Source organism: Cuculus canorus, chromosome 7 (assembly GCF_017976375.1).
Source record: "Cuculus canorus isolate bCucCan1 chromosome 7, bCucCan1.pri, whole genome shotgun sequence".
In the NCBI taxonomy this organism is placed as follows: Eukaryota; Metazoa; Chordata; class Aves; order Cuculiformes; family Cuculidae; genus Cuculus; species Cuculus canorus.
The window spans coordinates 36046931-36065432 of NC_071407.1; the positions used below are offsets into that span (position 1 = coordinate 36046931).

The 18502-nt window shown below is 45.2% G+C and overlaps 1 protein-coding gene across 36 annotated transcripts in view; it reads left to right on the forward strand.

Moving 5' to 3' along the window:
- Window positions 1-15877, forward strand: part of SORBS1 (sorbin and SH3 domain containing 1) — an 86611-nt gene extending 70734 nt beyond the window's left edge. For 11 of the 36 annotated variants that reach the window (XM_054071084.1, XM_054071078.1, XM_054071086.1 and 8 more), the window contains 4 exons: window positions 136-330; window positions 10993-11051; window positions 12501-12613; window positions 13667-15866. In XM_054071084.1, coding sequence (XP_053927059.1) covers window positions 136-330; window positions 10993-11051; window positions 12501-12613; window positions 13667-13734 — 435 coding nt within the window. In that variant the 3' untranslated portion in view covers window positions 13735-15866. Of the gene's footprint in view, window positions 1-135; window positions 331-2197; window positions 2918-4225; window positions 4343-10173; window positions 10234-10860; window positions 11052-12500; window positions 12614-13666 lie in introns of all 36 variants that reach the window. The other 25 variants (XM_054071050.1, XM_054071053.1, XM_054071054.1 and 22 more) reach the window with 12 other exon arrangements.
- Window positions 15878-18502: the final 2625 nt, after the last annotated feature.

An 18502-nucleotide genomic window follows, 5' to 3' on the forward strand; every position in this document is an offset into this window, starting at 1 on the left:
CACGTAACTGGGAAATATGGGAGGCTGAGAGCCACAGATTGTTATAAGTCAGCTGCAGCAAGATTGAAAATGTTATCTCCTTTGGAATAATTAAATATGTTAAAGTCAGGACTACATTACTGTTCCTTCCCATAGGGTGAAAGAATCGTGTTGATTCGACGAGTGGATGAGAATTGGTATGAAGGAAAAATCTCTGGCACAAATCGCCAAGGCATCTTCCCTGTCACTTACGTGGAGGTGCTCAAACGGCCTGTGGTCAAGAATGCCATCGACTATCCTGACCCACCAGTATCCCTCTCCCCTAACCGCAGCATGACAGCTTCACCACAGGTATTCGGACTAGATGCAGCCAGTCACACCACTTTGCAGAACAGAGGGATGTTGCCATTGCTGTGCAAGAAGCAATATCTGAAAAAAAATTGTAGCTAAGACATGTGCTCCCTGCAGTATGCTAACAACTGCAGGAAAAGGTGACATTTCATTTACCAGAAAGGTTAATTAATGTGTTATTTGGGGATTTGGAGACACAGCTTTTCACCTCTGATCTATAGCTTGAATCCAGGCCAGGTTGAAAGGGCTACAGTTCGCAGCCATCTGAGTAAATTTCACTGCCGGAGATGGGATGAATTGAGGATCCAACTCCTCCTGAGTGCACGTTTACGTTACAGACCTCCACTGTGATGACTCAGTTTTTTAGTATGACTAATAATAGGGCATTACAGACTGTTATAGTCTGTAGGAGTCATTGTGTGATCCCAGTCAGCTTGAATCAAGTTGTATACTTACTAATAAATGCTTCAACTCAGGACCAAGGTTTTGGGAGACAAGGTCAGGAGAGCAGCCTGAATTATGTGAAATTGGTGCTAAATGAACTCAGGTTTTGGAAGCAGGCCAGTCTGTGATCTTTCATGACTATTAGATTCACTGTCAACCACACTGCAGTACAAACCAGAAATCACAATGGCAGCAAGCGATTGTATGGGGATCCCAGAATGTTTGTCATGGAAAAGGTGTCAAGGAGGCAGTGACTCTCTAAATCTCTTAATTTTGTTCTTTTCCTGCAAAGACTCGTGTTTGAAGGTCAGCATACATGTCTGGGTTGCAGCTATGAATTTCTGGTGCATCCTTCTCTCACCCGCTGGTTAGAAATAAGGTCGTTCTGAGGTCAAGACTGCAAGGAATGCAAGTGGAGAACTGGGATCAGCAGGAAGGGATATTCAGTACAAGATGGATGGAAAGGCTGCCATAGCTTGTGTCTGGTGTCTGTCTGGATCTTCCCTAAAAAAAGTCGCTTTATGCTTAGCCGCTGCCTGACGAGGGAAGACTTGTTGCTTGTTTGGGGTTCCCTTTCAAAGTGGACCTCCACTGAGCTTTTCTCTTTGAGTCTGACAGTCTCTCCATAGTTGTGATCTGTCTGCCATCAGCTCTCTGCAGGCTTCTCCCTTTGGTGGGAGGGATTGTGTCTACCCTTTTTTGGTTTCCTTCGCTATTCTTTTGATTTCTTCTGTTGTAAATAAATTTCCTCTCCTACTTTTTTCTGGTCAGCGCTAATGTATTTGATCTCGGTGACATCGCTGTGGTAATCACTAAGGGCAGAACTTGGTTATGTGTTCTGCCTTTATATACATAAGACTTCTTTAATCACCTAATGACCAATTGCCACAGCTGGATTTTTTGAGCCCTTTCTCCTCCGCAGCTTCACTAATGCAAGTTTCTTGAGGAGCAGGCATTGCTCATGCTGGAGTTGGATAAAGTCAAAATTCACTGCAGGAGTGAATTCTGACTGGGTCCACAGTCTGAGTTGCTGAGGCCTCAGCTATTACTGCCAGGCCAGTCAGATGCTGCATGCTCCATCGTGGGTGGTGGCTTCAGCTGCTCTCTGAGGGACTTAGGGCATAGGGTATGAAGTCTAAGATCTTCTACAAGACACTTTGTGTCTGGGATCCTGTCAAAGGCTGGAGAAGGGTATTAGCAGCACAGATACAGACTGAACTCTGGTTGGAGTAGCTGTGGACAGCGTGTTCTCCAACATGGTGCACCTGTCCATGGAAAACTTATGCACCGTGCGTGGTCACAGATCTGCTCCTCTCCATACCCGTGCTCTCTCCTGTTACTTTTGCTCAGTCATTTTATATTTTCCTCTATTATTTTTTTGTTCATTTCTTTCTTTTTTTCTTCTGCTTTTGTCTCCTTCAAGTCTCCTGGCTCTGAGCTGCTCCATACACCAACTTCTCCGCCTTTGCCTTTTGCTCGCCGCGCCTTGTCCCCAGAGGTGCAGGCAGTCACATCTGAGTGGATCGCTCTGACTGTAGGAGTGTCTCCTGGCACCACTCCTGCCATAACTCCTCCATTGCCTCCTCCGCCTGAAGCCTCCCTCTCTCACACTGACTATCTCTCGCCTTCTGCTGCCTCCAGCCCTTCCCCCACGATCAGCCTCTACCATTCTCATGTCTCTGGCTCCTCGACTCCCAAGTCCATTAAATCCCCATTGCCCTCTTACCCATCCAGACCTCAGTCTTCCGCTCACCGTTTCTATCCCGCCACTCCGCAAAGTGAAGAAAAGTTTGTTGGCTCCCCTCATCCCAGCATGAGCTACTCCAGCTCCCCTCGCTGGTCGGTGGAGAGCCCTGACAGCGTCCTCGCAGAGCAGCATGGCAGCCAAACCTGGCTCCAAAAGACCAGCGAGGGCAGCAGCAACCATGAACAGGGTGCTCACGCTGTTCACAAGATCTCTGTTGAGCGCTGCCTGAAACCATCCCAACTAGACATGCGTGCGAGCCCAGAAAAGAGACCTGTGGGTGCCTCTGAGGACAATCAGTTGTGTCAGGAGCTAATGGCTATTGTGCAGGGAGGTAAAACAGAGAAAACAGACATGAGGAAAGGTGATCTGAGAAAGTTTCAAAGCGGGGAAAATAAGGTACTTCTCCTGCATGTGTGTGTGCTGGTCTGAATTGCTGATTTTAACTCCTGTGTTGAGGTTTGTGCTGCTCTGCTGGCCAGGCAGAGCCAGTGGCTACCACGTGTCATTCTGGGGATTCTAAGACCTTCTTTCAGGAGTCACCAGTGGCATTCACTGGATAGTAGATCAAAAAGGTTTTAGAAGAGGATTCAGGAGCAGTGTAGTAGAAATTAATATAATAGAGAATATAAATTAATATAATAAATATTAATATAATAGGTAATTATACAGGGCTGAGTCAATTGGTTATGTCTCACGATGTGATTGTCCCAGGTAGTGGGTGTTACCAGGTGTGTCAGATGAACTATCACACAGACCTCACGCCTATATACCTCACTACGTAGAATACAGGCAATTTCATGCTATTCAAAGATTTTCCAGTGTGTAATGGATCGTCTTTGGCTATAGGATTTATTTGTTCCTCACAAAGCCGAGGATTGAAAAGCCTTATAAATGGCAGACTGGCTCCTAAGTATCGTAAAGGCTGTCCCCTCTTGATCCTGAAGCCTGTGGTTTGATGAATCTTAGTCTGGGATGTGCATGACTAAGTCAGGGAGGCTTGATTGTTATCTGTGCATTGAATGGAATTTATTACCTTTGCAGTTCCAAAATGATAGGAAAGGCCTAGCCACAAATGAGAATTTGACCTAGTGATGCTTTTCCCCAAGAGTTAGGGGAACTCTCCAGTGACAATGTATCTTCTGTCCCCAGTATTAGTATAGGAGATATGCCTTACTTTGCAGCTCTCAGTTTACCTGGGGTCCATTATTGGCTACAGCAAGCCCAAAAACATTAACAGCACTCCCACTGTACCTTGTATAAGAGTGGAGGGCTCAAAATCATAGAAATCTAAATACTCTTGGATGCACTGTGATAGCCTCCATGACATACCTCCTCTAACCTGCGCTAAATAATGATCAACTGGAGTTTCTAAGATGACACATTTCACTCTGGGAAATCTTATGACAAATTGTTTGATTCTCGCTTGACACATAGTGAGAAGTCCATCGAAAGCTGTGTAAGGACTGTGCTGTTTACCATTTGGGTGTATTGTTAGTAGCATTTTTTATAGACATAACCTGCATGTTAAAACAGACTGTGGTGGTCAGCTCAGACAAACACACTGGAAACTGCAGTTACCCTTGCATGGAGTTGTGTTTGCTGTGTGTGCATCTAATTTACTCGACAGTGGATGCTCTTATCATTAGCAGTGATTGTGATAAGAGAGTGTGTGCCAAGCTGACCAACTTTTCTTTTCTTCAAAAGACTGCAGACTCAAAAGCATTCTCTTCATCTGCTCCTCTCTCTTCCTCTGTCCTCTCCTCCTCTACTGTCACAACACAGCCACCTCCCAGACTTACACGTAGAGTCAGTAAGCCACAGGTAATCATCTTTGCTGATTACTCTTCCACTGCTTAGAGTTGTTTCTGTGCCGTGCCATTGTTTGGTCATACGCTTGTTTAGCCATTCATCAATTCCCTATCACTTCATTCAGAATTTCTATTTTTTTTTAAAAGGTCATTTAAAATTACACCCAAGCTGTGCATAAGGGCAAGTATGGGCAAAATCTTCAGCTGTTGCAAAGCCACGTAGCACAAGGCACAAGTCTGGGTTTTTGCCAGTTTGTACCAGCTGAGGGTCTGATTTTCTGTTCCACCCAAGGATCAACCCAGAGCTTATTTAGTTCTTCCCTTGAGTTCCTCACAGCATCATTATTAGGCAGGGTCAGTGGCCTTGTTAGTAGGACTGATGTAGCGTGAGATACTTTGATTCAGGTTTTGTTTAACCACCTGAGATCAGGCTTTAGGGTTTGAGCATCTCAGAGCTGGGGGTGAGGCATCAGAACTTGGTATCCACAGTGTCAGGGCCTGTTCCAGCCTTCCCAGGTAGGATTCAGAGGTTCTTAACTCTGTGGCTGAGAGCTACAAACGCCTTTAATGAGGGATGCAGTAGGGTCTGTGCAGCATAATCAACTCGGCCTCAGCACTGTGTAGCTGCGATGTCCAGAGTCTGGGCATGAGCAGTGCTGACAGATGCTGATGTCTCGCCAATCCTGCCAGGCACCTTCTCTAAGATGGCAATATTTGAAACAGGTGGCTCACAATTAGCGAAAACTGGACTGGATTTGTAGTAGTGGGTGTTTGTAAAGCAGTCTTTGGCTTGGTCAGTGAATCAGGCTGGCTGCTCGTGCAGGATGAGTGTGGGCCATAGTTGCTGATTTTACTTGTTTTCTGGATCAGCTTATGACAGCGAGATACACCTTCAACCCTGAAGGTTTCCTGTTGCCTTTACTTAGGTAATTGCTCTCCGCTTGTGGGCTAACACAACTTTTTACTGAAGAGCCATCTCCTTCTTCCCTTTCAATTTCAATTCCTGAGTCCAATAAGATACACCTTCTCCTTTGTGTTAAAGAATCCTTTTGAGTTTTCTGTGTTGACCTTTTCCCTGACCTCTTATCTTCTCAGTCCTGCTGGTGCAGTTGGATGTGTGCAATTCGAAAGAGCAGGAGCAAAGAGATATTTAGGGAAAGATGTTTCTCCCGAGTGCCGACTGGCACACAATTCTATTTTGGGTGTTGCACCTGGTTGTAATAGGACCCCGTGGCCTTTCTTTGGAGTCAAAGTCAAGCCCAAATTTATAGTTAATATGCCCTGACAATCAGAGCATTGTCAGTGCTAACGTTAAAATAGCATGTGACATAAGTAGTCTTGACCTCCTTTCCAGCTTTGAGTCTGCAGCTGGTTAGGGTGTAGGAGCAGCAGCAGTATTTATATGTACAAATGACTTCTCACTATCTGTGTGACTGATGGCTTCAACAGAACTGCAGGTAATACCCTGGAGGCCTTTCCAAAAGTCTGTAATGTTTTCATTGATTTTAATCAAATAAGAAAAGCACTTCGCAGACGTTGAAATGAGCCATAACATTTGGGGTTTGTTTCTGCTACTGTCCATCGCTGGTGTTTAAGGTATTTTACCATTTTGAATTTTAGTTTTCTTCCTTATTATAGAAAACCTTCCAAGTTGTGAAATTCTGACCCAGGGTTTTTTGCAGGTTTAAGATCTTTTTGGTACAGGGCTGGTCTAAGGACTGTGTTCTTGCCTCTTCTGTTAAGTAACAATATAAAATGCAATGGCTCGTTTAGCTGTTTTGAAGTTATTGCTTTTGTATAGTTTCACAGTCTAAGCTAAAAAAAATAAAGACACCACAGCGTGTGAAAGATGTTTTCAAGTATAACTTACAAATAATTTGTTTCAATATTCCAATAAAACATCAGAATAGAATAGAATAGAATAGAATAGAATAGAATAGAATAGAATAGAATAGAATAGAATAGAATCAGTTTATTTCAGAGAACCCTCAGGAATTTTCTAGTGTAATTCCTGTTTTACTCTGAGGTCCTGTTAGCACACTGTGGCAGTCAGTAGCGGTGCTGGTAGGTGTGTGAGCAGTGCAGCAGCTTCAGCCCTGGGGCCAGACTGCAGCCGTGGGGTGGGGAAGGCAGGAGTGATTGGACAGGGTCCTTGTCTCACTCAGCAGTGCAAGGGCTGTCAGGGGAGGCTGTCTGCCCCTTCCCATTTCTACAAAACCACCCAGGCAGAGTGGTGGGTAATTTCACTCAAGTAGTGCTGCTAGAGAGAAGGGCATATGAGAGGGATTCTCAGACCCCCTGCTCCCCAGCGCAGACCAGCTACACTTACTTAGCATGGTAATGACTTAGCGTCCTCTCCAAGGTAAGCTTGTATCCCCTCACAGTGGTTTTCTGCTGCTCCATAGGTTCAGCAAGGTGGTGTTTCAGCCCAGCGCATTTATTATTCCAGCCAGAACTGCACAGACTGCAGCAGGCATTGGTACCTGCTCCCCAGGGGAGATGCATTTTCTGCTGTAAACACAGCCTCAGCTTCTGATCCAGGGGCTGGGGAGTCTTTCCATTGACTTTGGCAGCCTTTAGGCTGCTCCGCACTACAGCCTTTTCAGTGTCCTTTGTGAGACCTTTTTGGCCAGCTTTCCCTTCTCTGTCACCAGAGCTGGGGCTTGGTGTGTGTGGAGGTTTACCTTTTTTCTTTCAGCTGGGCTGGGGGGTCCTTCCTGCTCATGGTTCTCCATTCACATGTGGGAGCATCACTGCTGATGTGTGCCCATCTCTGAGAGGATACCCATTTGTCTGACTTGTCTGGCTCGTCTGTCTGTTAGTCTGTTCTGTTTAGCTTTCTCTTACATAGCACTTTAAAGGAAGAAGATATGTAAAAAAGAGCTGCAGTGGATAGGCACACGGATGACGCTTGTCTTGACTAGGAGCAGGGAGAGCCTATTGAGTAGCCCGGGCATCTTTATCTGTAAAGATAAAACCTGCCTCAGGGCTCTTAACATAGAATGCTTTTGTGGTATTCTTTTAAACCTCTTACAGACAACCACACACTCTTTAGTTCCATCCTTAAACTCTGTATAAGTTGGAAATGGTGGCCAGCTGTGCTTCAGGAGTGGCTGTACCGCATATTTGTGTAGACACTTATTTAAGTACCAACTTAAGTTTATTCATTTAGTCTTAACAAAGGATGTAGGGTGACTGAGGGGGGTAGGAGTTGAATTGTCCTCACGAGTTGTGAATACTTGGTCACTTTTAGGGTCCTCAGTTTTCCTCCAGCAGCAGCAGGGCTGGCTCGGTGTTTTGGGGGTACCTCTGTGTTTTATACTTTGGAACTGTGCCCCATACTGACTGAGTCCTCAGCCACCTCTCGTACATGGAGAAACCACTGTAGGTCATACATGGGCTTTCTGAAGCTGTGGTTGAAGAGCATTTGAACTTATAACAACCTTTATTTTTCTCTTTATTCTCTTCTCTACTTGCAAGAATAATGCAGATGTTTTTCCAAAATAAAAAAACAAACAAAAAAAAAACCCAAAACCCCACATCTAGGCCATCCTATCAAGGTCACTTCTTTGAAGCAGTGAGGTGGTACATTTACAGCCTAAAATGACAGGATGTGATTTGGTCAATTTTTCATCCTGTTTGGCTGATGCTGCATAGTTGCTGACTTTGAGGTCTTCAATCACTTTACTGTAGGGCTCTACTGTTGCCACCCAGTGCTTTGGTAGGAGCTGCCTGGATCTCTGGAGCAGAGGCTAAAGGGGATCCGCTTGGTCATGTGTCTTGTTGGGAACTGGAGGCTGTTAGGAGGGTAGGGTACTGCTTGGTGTCTGCCACTGCCCAGGTGCCTCATGGAGATCCCCATGAGGATCCTGCCCAGAAAGGAAATGTGGTCAAATTTCTGATGCTGATAGGCAGTGTCTCCTGGTATTATAGTGCACATATGAGCCTGCACCATGGAGCATTCAGAGGCAGCATCAATCTTTTAACTTTCAAATAACTTATTTAATTCATAAGTATTGATGCTTTTTGGAGGAAAAACTGGTCAGGAAGGTCACAAGTAAGCAATGAGAAATAGACTACACAGTCTTAGGAGCTCATGGAGCAATTCCAGCAGTCAATTTATTAGTATGGAGTGGAAAAGCACTTTCCTGAATTGAAAAAAAAAAAGTCATTCTTACAGCTGTCTCTCATCTCAGCCTGGAAATTGTTTTTTCCAGTTACTTGACCACCTGAGTAAGCACTGATCTCATCAGATTTAATGCACTATATCCAATTGGTCTACACAGTATTAGTTTTAAATTTCTAATTACTCCATTTTCCTTTCAGGGCTGGTGATAAGTAGGAATGACTTCCAGAAATCATGTGACTATTTCAGTTTCCACAATAAATACTTGGAACATGAATTCCACTGCAATTAGCCCATCCAACTTGCATTTCATTTTCTCTCTCTAGAAATATATGTGGTAACAGGGTATTGTTTCTTACAGCAGTGATCCCAGATTCCAGCCCCAGGCAGTACGGCTGACTACAAAGGAGTTGCTGTGGGTTCGGGTTGGCCTGGAGTGGGTCACGATCCTCAAGAAAACAAATAGTTTGCTTTAATATAGTGGTGGGAACCGCTCCAGAGATCCAAGATGTGGTTCAGAGGAACTTCAAGAATGGGAATTAGACAGGGATGAACTCTTCACCCCGCAATTCTCCAGATTCTTTGAGCACGCTTGGGCTGAAGGTGTCACAAACCTCTATTATCCTCTACTTCTGCTCTGTTTAGCGATGCCATGAGAAAGCAAGCCTTTTACTGAAGGGCATTGTTGAAATGAATAAAGAGGAGGAGGGAAAGCCTAAAAGTTAAGGCCTTTGGAATCTGGGTTTAAAAATTGTGTTGAATGATTACAAAGGATGGCAATCCTCTGTATCTTATCCCATCCACGCTGCCAAGCAGTCCTGCAGGTCGTACAACTGAGCATACACTAGTTCAGACATCCCATTTGCTCATAGTGTGCTCCTTGCTTTCAGTAGGTGTTTGAATATGCAAAATACATGCAAAACCAGGCTCTGGATACCCGTGTGACTTTCTGAGTGACCTTCTGCTTCCTCATAAAACCTCCAGCCTCAGACACCCTGATTTTCTTTGCTGTGCTCTGGGACACACGAGTCCTTGTGAATAGGTGTGACTGGGGAGAGAGGCAAGGCAGAGTCCAGAAGCTTCACAGGCAGTGATGTTAGGAGCTCAGTCGTCTGGTCAGGGCCTCCTTTGACTTGAAGCCCTGCCTCTTTGTGGGAATGAACAGAGCAGCTCAGATCCTCGCTTGGTACAAGGTAGAATGATTTTGCTGGGACTACACAACATTGTGCCCGAGCTGGTCTTTTTTAAGAAGAAAGTGAGTTAGTGTTCCCTCCTGTGTCGTTGATGACTTTTCCAGAAACAGCAGCAGATTCCGCTTAGCATGCTTTTCACTTGTCAAGTTTGATGCTTTCGAGTACGTGCTTCTGTCCTTGTTTTTTTTTTCCCCCTACAGGAACGCAGTATGACGATATGTACCATTTCTGGTTGTAGCAGAGTCCATAACATTCCCCTCCAATTCCCTGCTATGAGCTTCTGTTTCACTCTCACCTTTCTCTTTATAGCTTTCCAAGTGCTGCAGTGCAGTTGTATTATTGTCGCCTTAATGTCTCTTGTGTAAATGAAAGACCTTGTTGTCCAAAAAGTGTGGTGTTTGAGTGCAAAGGGAAACAGTTGTTCATTTTCTTTTGTTGTCTGCACTCCATTTAATTTTTTTAAATTACGACCAATATAACATCTGCTAAAATGTCTTCCTTATCATTTGCTTGGTGATCATACAGCCTTCCCACCATTCATTGAGAGCTGGACCAGATCTCACAGAGTCTGAAAAGAGCTATGTGGTAAGGCCACTGTTTAAACCAGATGTGTAGTCCTAAACTGTCTTCATCCAGACAGTAACACCTCAGTAGAGTTAAATGCCAGTGCTATTTTTAGATGCACAGTAGGTACATATTTATCTATTTGCATATATTGTTTTGTTTTGCAATAGAAAGGGGGAATTTAGCAGTTAGAAAAACTGTCATATCTAATGAGAAGTTGGGCTAACTGTGTTTTGCCAGCCCTTGGGTATAAGTTAAATGAAGCAAAATGCATGAGTGGAATGGCCCTCCTTGCATTCTTGAACTGACTTCATAGCATTTGTAATGGTGCCACTGCATAACTAATTGCAACCTATTATACTGCTGCTTTTAAAAATATATGTATATGTATTTGTTACAAATCTTCTAACTAAATGCCAAATTCTTCTGTATCTTGCCTGTTTTTCCATGCTTACACCTGGATCCCTTCTGCACTCCACTACCTGGATATTTACCTGGATCTACAACTCTTCTGTTTTTTTTCTTTTGTTTTACTGGACTTATGTGCTCCATCTGGAATGTCCCACCTCCTCTTATCTATATTTTCCCCTCCCTCTACCCTGTTGACTGTCCTTTGGGTGTTGGATGTCAATGCTGCCTACCACGCAGGAAGCTGTTTGCAATGAGATCATAAACATTGCAGAAAAGTCTGTTCATTACTGCAGTACTATTTCTCAGCCTCTTGACTCTCGCAACAAGGTGACCTCTAATGACCATAAACCATCTCTCATCATTTCTCAGCAACCTCAAGCACAGCAGCAAGGAGCCAGTCCTGACAGAAGTCAAACACCACGAGACATGTAAGTCCTTTTGACTCCCATCTCTTCCAGGGGCCTTGTCTCTGATTGGTGGTGAAGATGGGGAGGTGTGAAAACTTCAGTGTTTCAGGAATTAAATTAGAATTCTGGGAAAGTGTCAGGTTTTCTTTAAAGAACAAAAATAGCCACATATCATCATAATGAGTACTTAGTTTAACACTGAGATCTTTGTGTCTGTGTAGCACCTGAAATAATGACCTCATGATCCAGGTCTTCTTTAGGCACTTGATTCATGCTGGTTATGGAGACTATCTCAGTGTCTTGAAGCTGGAGGCAAATCAATATCCACTGGCTATGCCTGGCTTATATAGCGTGGATCAATGTGTTCACCCCTGTTCTCAGCTCCTCACAGTACTGTGAGCAGTCCCAACACTGAAACCACTTGGTGCGTTGCTGGCCAGTTGCACAGATGAACTGATGGTCTGAGAGACCAAGGCTGAGATTTTCAAAACTGTCTGGTGGGTTTAAACCTGGAGCTGCCATTAACTGCCATTAAACTTGGTGGAGCCTTTCCCTGATGGTTTTGGGAATAGTAGCCTACACTGTGTGCTGGGGACTGAATGATTAAGATTAGAAAAGACCTCCAAGATCATGAAGTCCAACCGTCAGCCCAATATCACCATGCCTACTAAACCATGTCACGAAGTGCCATGTCTGCTTTTTGAACGCCTTCGGGGAAGGAGACAAGGAGACTTCAGGGAAGTCCCATGGCAGTTGGTTACTGAAAGGAGCCTTTGCTTTCCCCAGCCACTTTATGAAGAACAGAAAGTCTCACATCAGCTCTATTTTTACTCCTCAGCCCGGGGATCCATACTTCCCCAGATTTACCTGGAGATTGTTTCCACTTCATAATGTTCCTTTCTGATAAATACAGAGCACCTCTGGTGCAAGTGGTATCTCAGGGCAGGATTCAACCTTAGATTTTGTTGGCACTCCTACCTCATCAGCCATGATTTATCCAGCAACCTTAGTGCAGTAGAGTAGGCAGTATCTGTTTCTAAAGTCCTTTCCTCTGCCATTTGGTCATTCACGGCCCTGCCTCTGTGCCTGGGCTAGGGAACAGATGTCTCATTTAGCCCAGGAATGAACGTACACAGGTTTTGGCTTGCATTCAGTAGAGTGTCTGCATTTGTACGCTCCTTAGGTGCTACTCAATAGGAAGACTCCGATTGTTACAGTCTGTGGAGGCAACTGCAAGGCAAAATGGAAACAAGCTCTCCACATATCCTGCAGAGTGCAGGCGTGACACTTTTTACTGCCATGAACTTGTGACAACAGCCAATTTAATGCAGTTGGCTTCTACCTCTCAAACACAGGTCCAGACTGCATTGAACAAAGTATAAAATAAATTAGAAAGGGGAAGGGAGATGTCTCCTTCTGAAGTGATGTCAAGGAAATCCAATGGCTAACATGGTATATTTCCGGTTTTAGAGTTAGCTACCAAGCCCTCTACAGCTACACTCCCCAGAATGATGATGAGCTGGAACTGAGGGATGGTGACATTGTCGATGTCATGGAGAAATGTGACGATGGCTGGTTTGTGGGTGAGTTGTGACACTTGCCTCTCGACAGAGCTTTTTAAGATTCAGATGAACAATTTTGCAGTGTGTCTGGAAGCTGCTTCCATTTATGGGGTCAAAACCATGAAAAATATAAACTCAACTTTTTTTCACAATTTCTCATTTTTTCCCAACACTTAAAAATTAGGTTGTGGGGTGGTGGAGCTTTGTTTTCCTTGCTAGGTCTCTAACTTCCCCTTTTTTTGCCTTGTTTTTATAATTTCCTCACTCCCCTCTTCCTCCTGATCCTTCTTGCGCTCACAAATGGCAGAGCAACAAAGGGGACCAAGGAAAACTGGATTTCTGTAGCTTTTCCAAAACTGAGGGAGCCATGGCAAGTTACAGAAGGTGGCATGTAGCGGATGAAGGGAACATAGATGGGAGTTGCAGTTCCTGAAAATCCAGCCTCACCTGTGTAGAATCATAGAATGGTTTTGGTTGGAAGGAACCTTAAAGTTCATACAGTTCCAACCCCCTGCCGTGGACAGGGACACCCCCGCACTGGATCAGGTCGATCAAAGCTTCATCCAACCTGGCCTTGAACACCTCCAGGGATCTGACATCCACAGTTTCTCTGGACAACCTGTTCCAATGTCTCACCACCCTCACTGTAAAAAATTTCTTCCTAATATCTAATCTAAAGATCCTCTCTTTCAGCTTAAAACCATTACCCCTCACCTAGCAAAATCCAGCCCTTTACCTTCAAAGAATACAAGTCTGGATAGTGTTCTCCATCTCAGCACTGCAAATGTAGGCTTGCTATCTCTTCTTAAGGGAGGTTAACTTATTTATACTGATAAGAGTTTGGCTTCTAGCCTATAGGCCAAGGAGCTTTCATCAGCACCTTACTAACTGTTAAAAGGGAAGACCAAAGATGATTAGTAGCAGAACTGGTTCTCATCTACACCAAAAAGCTCCTTGACCAGGAGTCGTATTTAGTTTTGGAAAGGAGTGCCTGCGGGCTACCACCTCTACCTTTTCAAACCCCTAAGCCTTCCTTGCGTGTCTGTGTCTTATTCTGGCTTCTTTTTGTGACAGGTACGTCTAGGAGAACAAGGCAGTTCGGCACCTTCCCAGGCAACTACGTGAAGCTTCTATACCTGTAAAGTAATAGCGATCCCACTGCGACAGTGATGGGGTTGTTTTCCAGATGGTGTTTTTAAGCAGTGAAGAAACAGACCATTTATGAATGTAATAGACAAGAGATGAGATGTGCTAGGAGGATGTGATTATGTGCTATAGAATTGAGTTGAATGTGTAGCCCTGCTTCCATGAATTCAGGGTGTGATTTGTTTGCTGAAGAAGAGACAGTTTCTAGTTTACACTGCTGCCTTTTTGTATTCCTCTCCCCTCCCCAGCAAGAGTTCTGGTGATAATCTTAATTTGTGTGGAGGGCTTATCTCTGAGAAGGCTTCAGGGAAGCACATGGTATAGATTTTGTTTGTGTGTTGAGCTGTGACAGTGCTTTGGGGCAGTATGCAGCCTTGCAGCTGCTCCTTTTGACTGACGGAGGTCAGGGAGGCCAGGCTTTCTGGCTGCTTTCTGCCTTGCTGAAGACTCACTTTTCTCTCTGCCTTCCACTTCCATAGAAAAACCCTTCATGTCATGCACCTTAAGACCCAGGAGAGACAGAGGACAGATGATATGCAGAGCTCTGTATGGAAAAAGAGTTTGGGGCTGGTGATATAATCCAGAGAGATCAGCCACAATATGATGCAAATGCGCAAAAATCCCAAACCCTTTAATAAGATATTACGTATCTCTGCAGAGTTTTTTTCCTTTTGTGCAGTGTGTGTGTGTGAATGTATTGCGTGCATCAAAATGAACAGAATCCTGTTTTTAAAGAGAAATCAGTCTGGCTTTGACATTCATCTGCACAAAGAATAGAACCAATAAACAGAACATCCATGAGAGCAAATCCTGTTTATGAGTCCTACAGCCATTCACTTGCTCTGTTCCTCCTGCCCTCTTGCTGGCCCTGAAGGATCACACACTTTTTGAAACGTACTCTTTGGAATGAAAACTTTGCCTCCTGCCCGACATTGAATCTTAGAGGCTCTGATAAATCTGAGTAACATATCACTGAGGGTGGCTTTTTTTTTTCTTTTTGGTTACAGTGTTGATGGTAGGTCTCAAGTAAATACCTTCATTTGGCTGCCTCTTAAGTCATACAAAAAAGTCTAATCTACTTGGAAAGCTCTTCCCAGCAGTTATTACCAACTACATAGATTTATATTTCCTTGAAAAATTAAACATGGCTTGCCTGTATGCTTGCCCGTGAATCCACTAGGAAATCTCTTTTGATAGACATTTTGTTATTAAGAAAAAGCATAATCAAAAACGGTTCTGTCAGACTCTGCTTCCTACAGTTACCGTACAAATAGCAAAGGGTTAGATTGCTATTTTGTCATAAGACGTATTTAATAATATAAAATGCCTATTTTTATGCTGATGCTTTTATACAGATTTATTAAGAGTAACTACAACTAACTGTTAGCACGATTTGCAGTGTTTTGATAAATTAGCCATGCTCCTGTGTTTGAAATCAAGTAGGATTGTCTTCCGCCGAGGTCAGCGGAAGAGAAGACTTGGTGTCTCAGAAGTTTGACTGTAAATATGTATATTTAACTTTGTACAGACACTGTACTTAACCTTGTATAGAAAATAATTTAAACACGTTGAGTGAAGGGAGGAAAAAAAAAAAGGCAGTTGTGAAAGGTTGGGATTTTTTTTCCACTTTTATTTAAATGATGCAGTTCCATGTACGTCCACATAAAGAATTCTAGCACAAAATATCCATTATGAAAGAGTTTCAGATATGACACAAAGCATGACTGTTTCTTTTCTGCAGGACATACCTTTAATCCTGCATCTTATTTATGGGTTTGTTTGTCTGTTTTGGGTTTGCCCTTCAGTTATTTACAGCAATATTTAGGCCTACTGCTAAGATTGGATAACACTGAATTAATCTATCCAATAAATTAACACGATGATACTGACTGTATATAACATACTCATTTAAAGGTTTTATTTTTTATTCTTGCTTTTGTGATTTTAAGTTACACACACACACACATATATGCACACCAACCACAACTTATTTTTGTGTTGATTTTTTGTTTCTTATTGCAGTGGATTACTGTTTGACAATAAATGGAACTATTGAATTACTATTGTGTTCCTTGTACAAATTATTAAATAAAGTCTATTTCTGCTGTTCCTGTCGTGACACACTTTTGTACTAGTGCCTCTCTGTGGCTGGCTTCATCCGTGTCCATACGGAGCAGGAGGTGTCTGCCATGGGCTTTCTGAGTGTCCTGCGCCCGAGGATCCTGCTCGTGGCTTGGTGTGAACTCACCAGTTCTCCCATCTGAGCCAGAGGAAGGTTGTGACTTTCTCAAATAAAGCAAGGCGTAAAAAGCAGAGGAAAAAAAAGGTGGGCTTACACCCAGTTCTCACTGTAACACGGAGTCAGGATGCAGCTGATGTGGCCTGTGCTCAGACTTGGAGGTCAGAAGCGCACCCGAGTCCACTGTTTTACAAAGGGTCTTTGTGATTTTTCTCTCAGATGAAAAGACCACACAGGTTAAGTAGAACAAGAAACCCCGGACTCTAGCCTCTGTGGGAAGGGATGTCAGCTGATGTGGGATTTACATGTTCATTTCTAACCCTGACTTGGGTCAAAAGCCATAAGGCACTGACTTCTGTAGTAGCTGCACACTGGCCAGTCAAGTGTGGGTGCCTTGCTGATTCAGGGGGTTTGTGCAAGATCTGTGGTGAACACTTCAGGTCCTCAGCCCTGCAGCAGGATAGCTAGCAGGAGTCTTTGGTTGTGCCTCGTGTAAAGGAACAGTCTGCACAGGAGCAGAGCGAGGGAGGGCCAGAGCTGAGCTGCCCAGGTAGGCTCACCGGCACTCAGTAATGCACAAGGACCACGAAAGCACACTCTGCACCTCTGCACTGCAGGTTCCTTGCAGGCTGCCTCAGCAGGACTGTGTCCTCCCTGAAGGCTGGTCTTTCATCAGTTTACTCTTGAGACCTCAGGCTGAGCTGAAATTGGGCATTCACAACGATTCCCTGCTCATGGGAAGGGGGTTGGAATTAGATGATCTTTTAAGGTCCCTTCCAACCCAAACCATTCTGTGATTCTATGATTTTAGGAAGTCATACTGTAAGCAAGGCAATCCTAAACCCAAACTAACAGGATGGCAAAAGCCTCAAGCTATTTTACACATCCTTAGCTCAGAAAGCTTATGTCTGCTTAAACCTATTTTTTTGCTTGTTTCATAGTTACCTTATCACAGAATCACACAGAATCACAGAATGACAAGGTTGGAAAGGACCCATTGGATCATCGAGTCCAACCATTCCTAACACTCCCTAAACCATGTCCCTCAGAACTTCATCCACCCGTTCCTTAAACACCTCCAGGGAAGGCGACTCGACCCCCTCCCTGGGCAGCTGTTCCAGTGCCCAATGACTCTTACTGTGAAGAATTTTTTTCTGATATCCAACCTGAACCTCCCCTGGTGGAGCTTCAGGCCATTCCCCCTTGTCCTGTCCCCTGTCACTTGGGAGAAGAGCCCAGCTCCCTCCTCTCCACAACCTCCTTTCAGGTAATTGTAAAGAGCAATAAGGTCTCCCCTCAGCCTCCTCTTCTCCAGGCTAAACAACCCCAGCTCTCTCAGCCGCTCCTCGTGTTAAAAGCAAAAGGAGGGCAGCCTGTCCGCCGCCTTCCTGCAGTCACTACCATCACTAGCCCTTGCTTTACAGTGCCGTGGTTAGGGAGGGGAGAAAAAGAAACTCATCTATAACTATATAACCTTGATATTTACTGATGCCCCTCTCTATCCTAATATAATTGCTGAGAAACAAGCTGGAGATGTGTTTGTTAACTTTAGAAGCTGGGTGTACAGAGAGGGGAAGAGGACCCAGTGATGTGTCACAGCCCTACAGAAATCCCTCGCACCCAGGGAGAAAGGAGCTCTTGGCATCTCTTCCTTCACTGCCAGGAGATGGGTAATGGTGCAGGAGAAGAACTGTTGCTGATAGACAGGTTAATAGTCTAGCTGTGCATACCTCAGAAGGAAATAACCCATGGAATGACAAGTTCATGCAGGAAAAAGGAGGAAGCCAAGAGAGGGGGTTGCAGAGGCAAGGGTGTGCCCTGTGATGGGATCATTCCCGGCTGTGTCTGCAGGGCCAGCACCCGGGTGATCTGCCTCAGCCCACCCTCTGCCTGCTCCACACCTCCCGGCTGTGGGTGAGCAGCAGACGCGTTTCCTGAGTCACAGCTAAGGAGGTTGGACGAAACACCTGTACAGAATTCTTTCCTTTGTCCGTGGTACCACCCGTAACAAGATAGAAATAAACAAAACTCTGCCTAAAGCAGCCACGAACCCGGTCTAAGTTAGGGGGAAAGCAATACCTTTCCTTGGCTGCACCCTGAACGTCAGCTCCCGCTCTCTCCGCCGCCTCCGCCAGGTGTCGGGGCTAACACGGCAGCAGGCGGGGGCGGCACGAGCCGCCTTTGCCCGGGAGGTGCCGCACGGCGGCGCTGCTGCGCGGTTCGCTCTGGGGCAGCACCGCCTTCGGCCGCCATTGGCCCCGGCGGGGGCTTCCGAGCACCGACATTCTCTCCCACCCGAGACTCATCCCCGGAGTGCGGCAGACGGCGTTTCTCGGGGGGGTGGAGGGAGCGGGGCGGGGCGGGGCGCTCAGCCCGGGCGTGGGCGGAGAGCGCCGCGGGGCTCTCAGCCTGAGGGGCGCTGCGGGCGGGCTCCGCCGGGGGGGCTCCGCTGGGGGGCGGGGAGCTCAGCGCCGGGGGAGCTCCGCCGGGGGCGGGGCGAGCGGCCCGGGGCGCCCGGAGCGCGG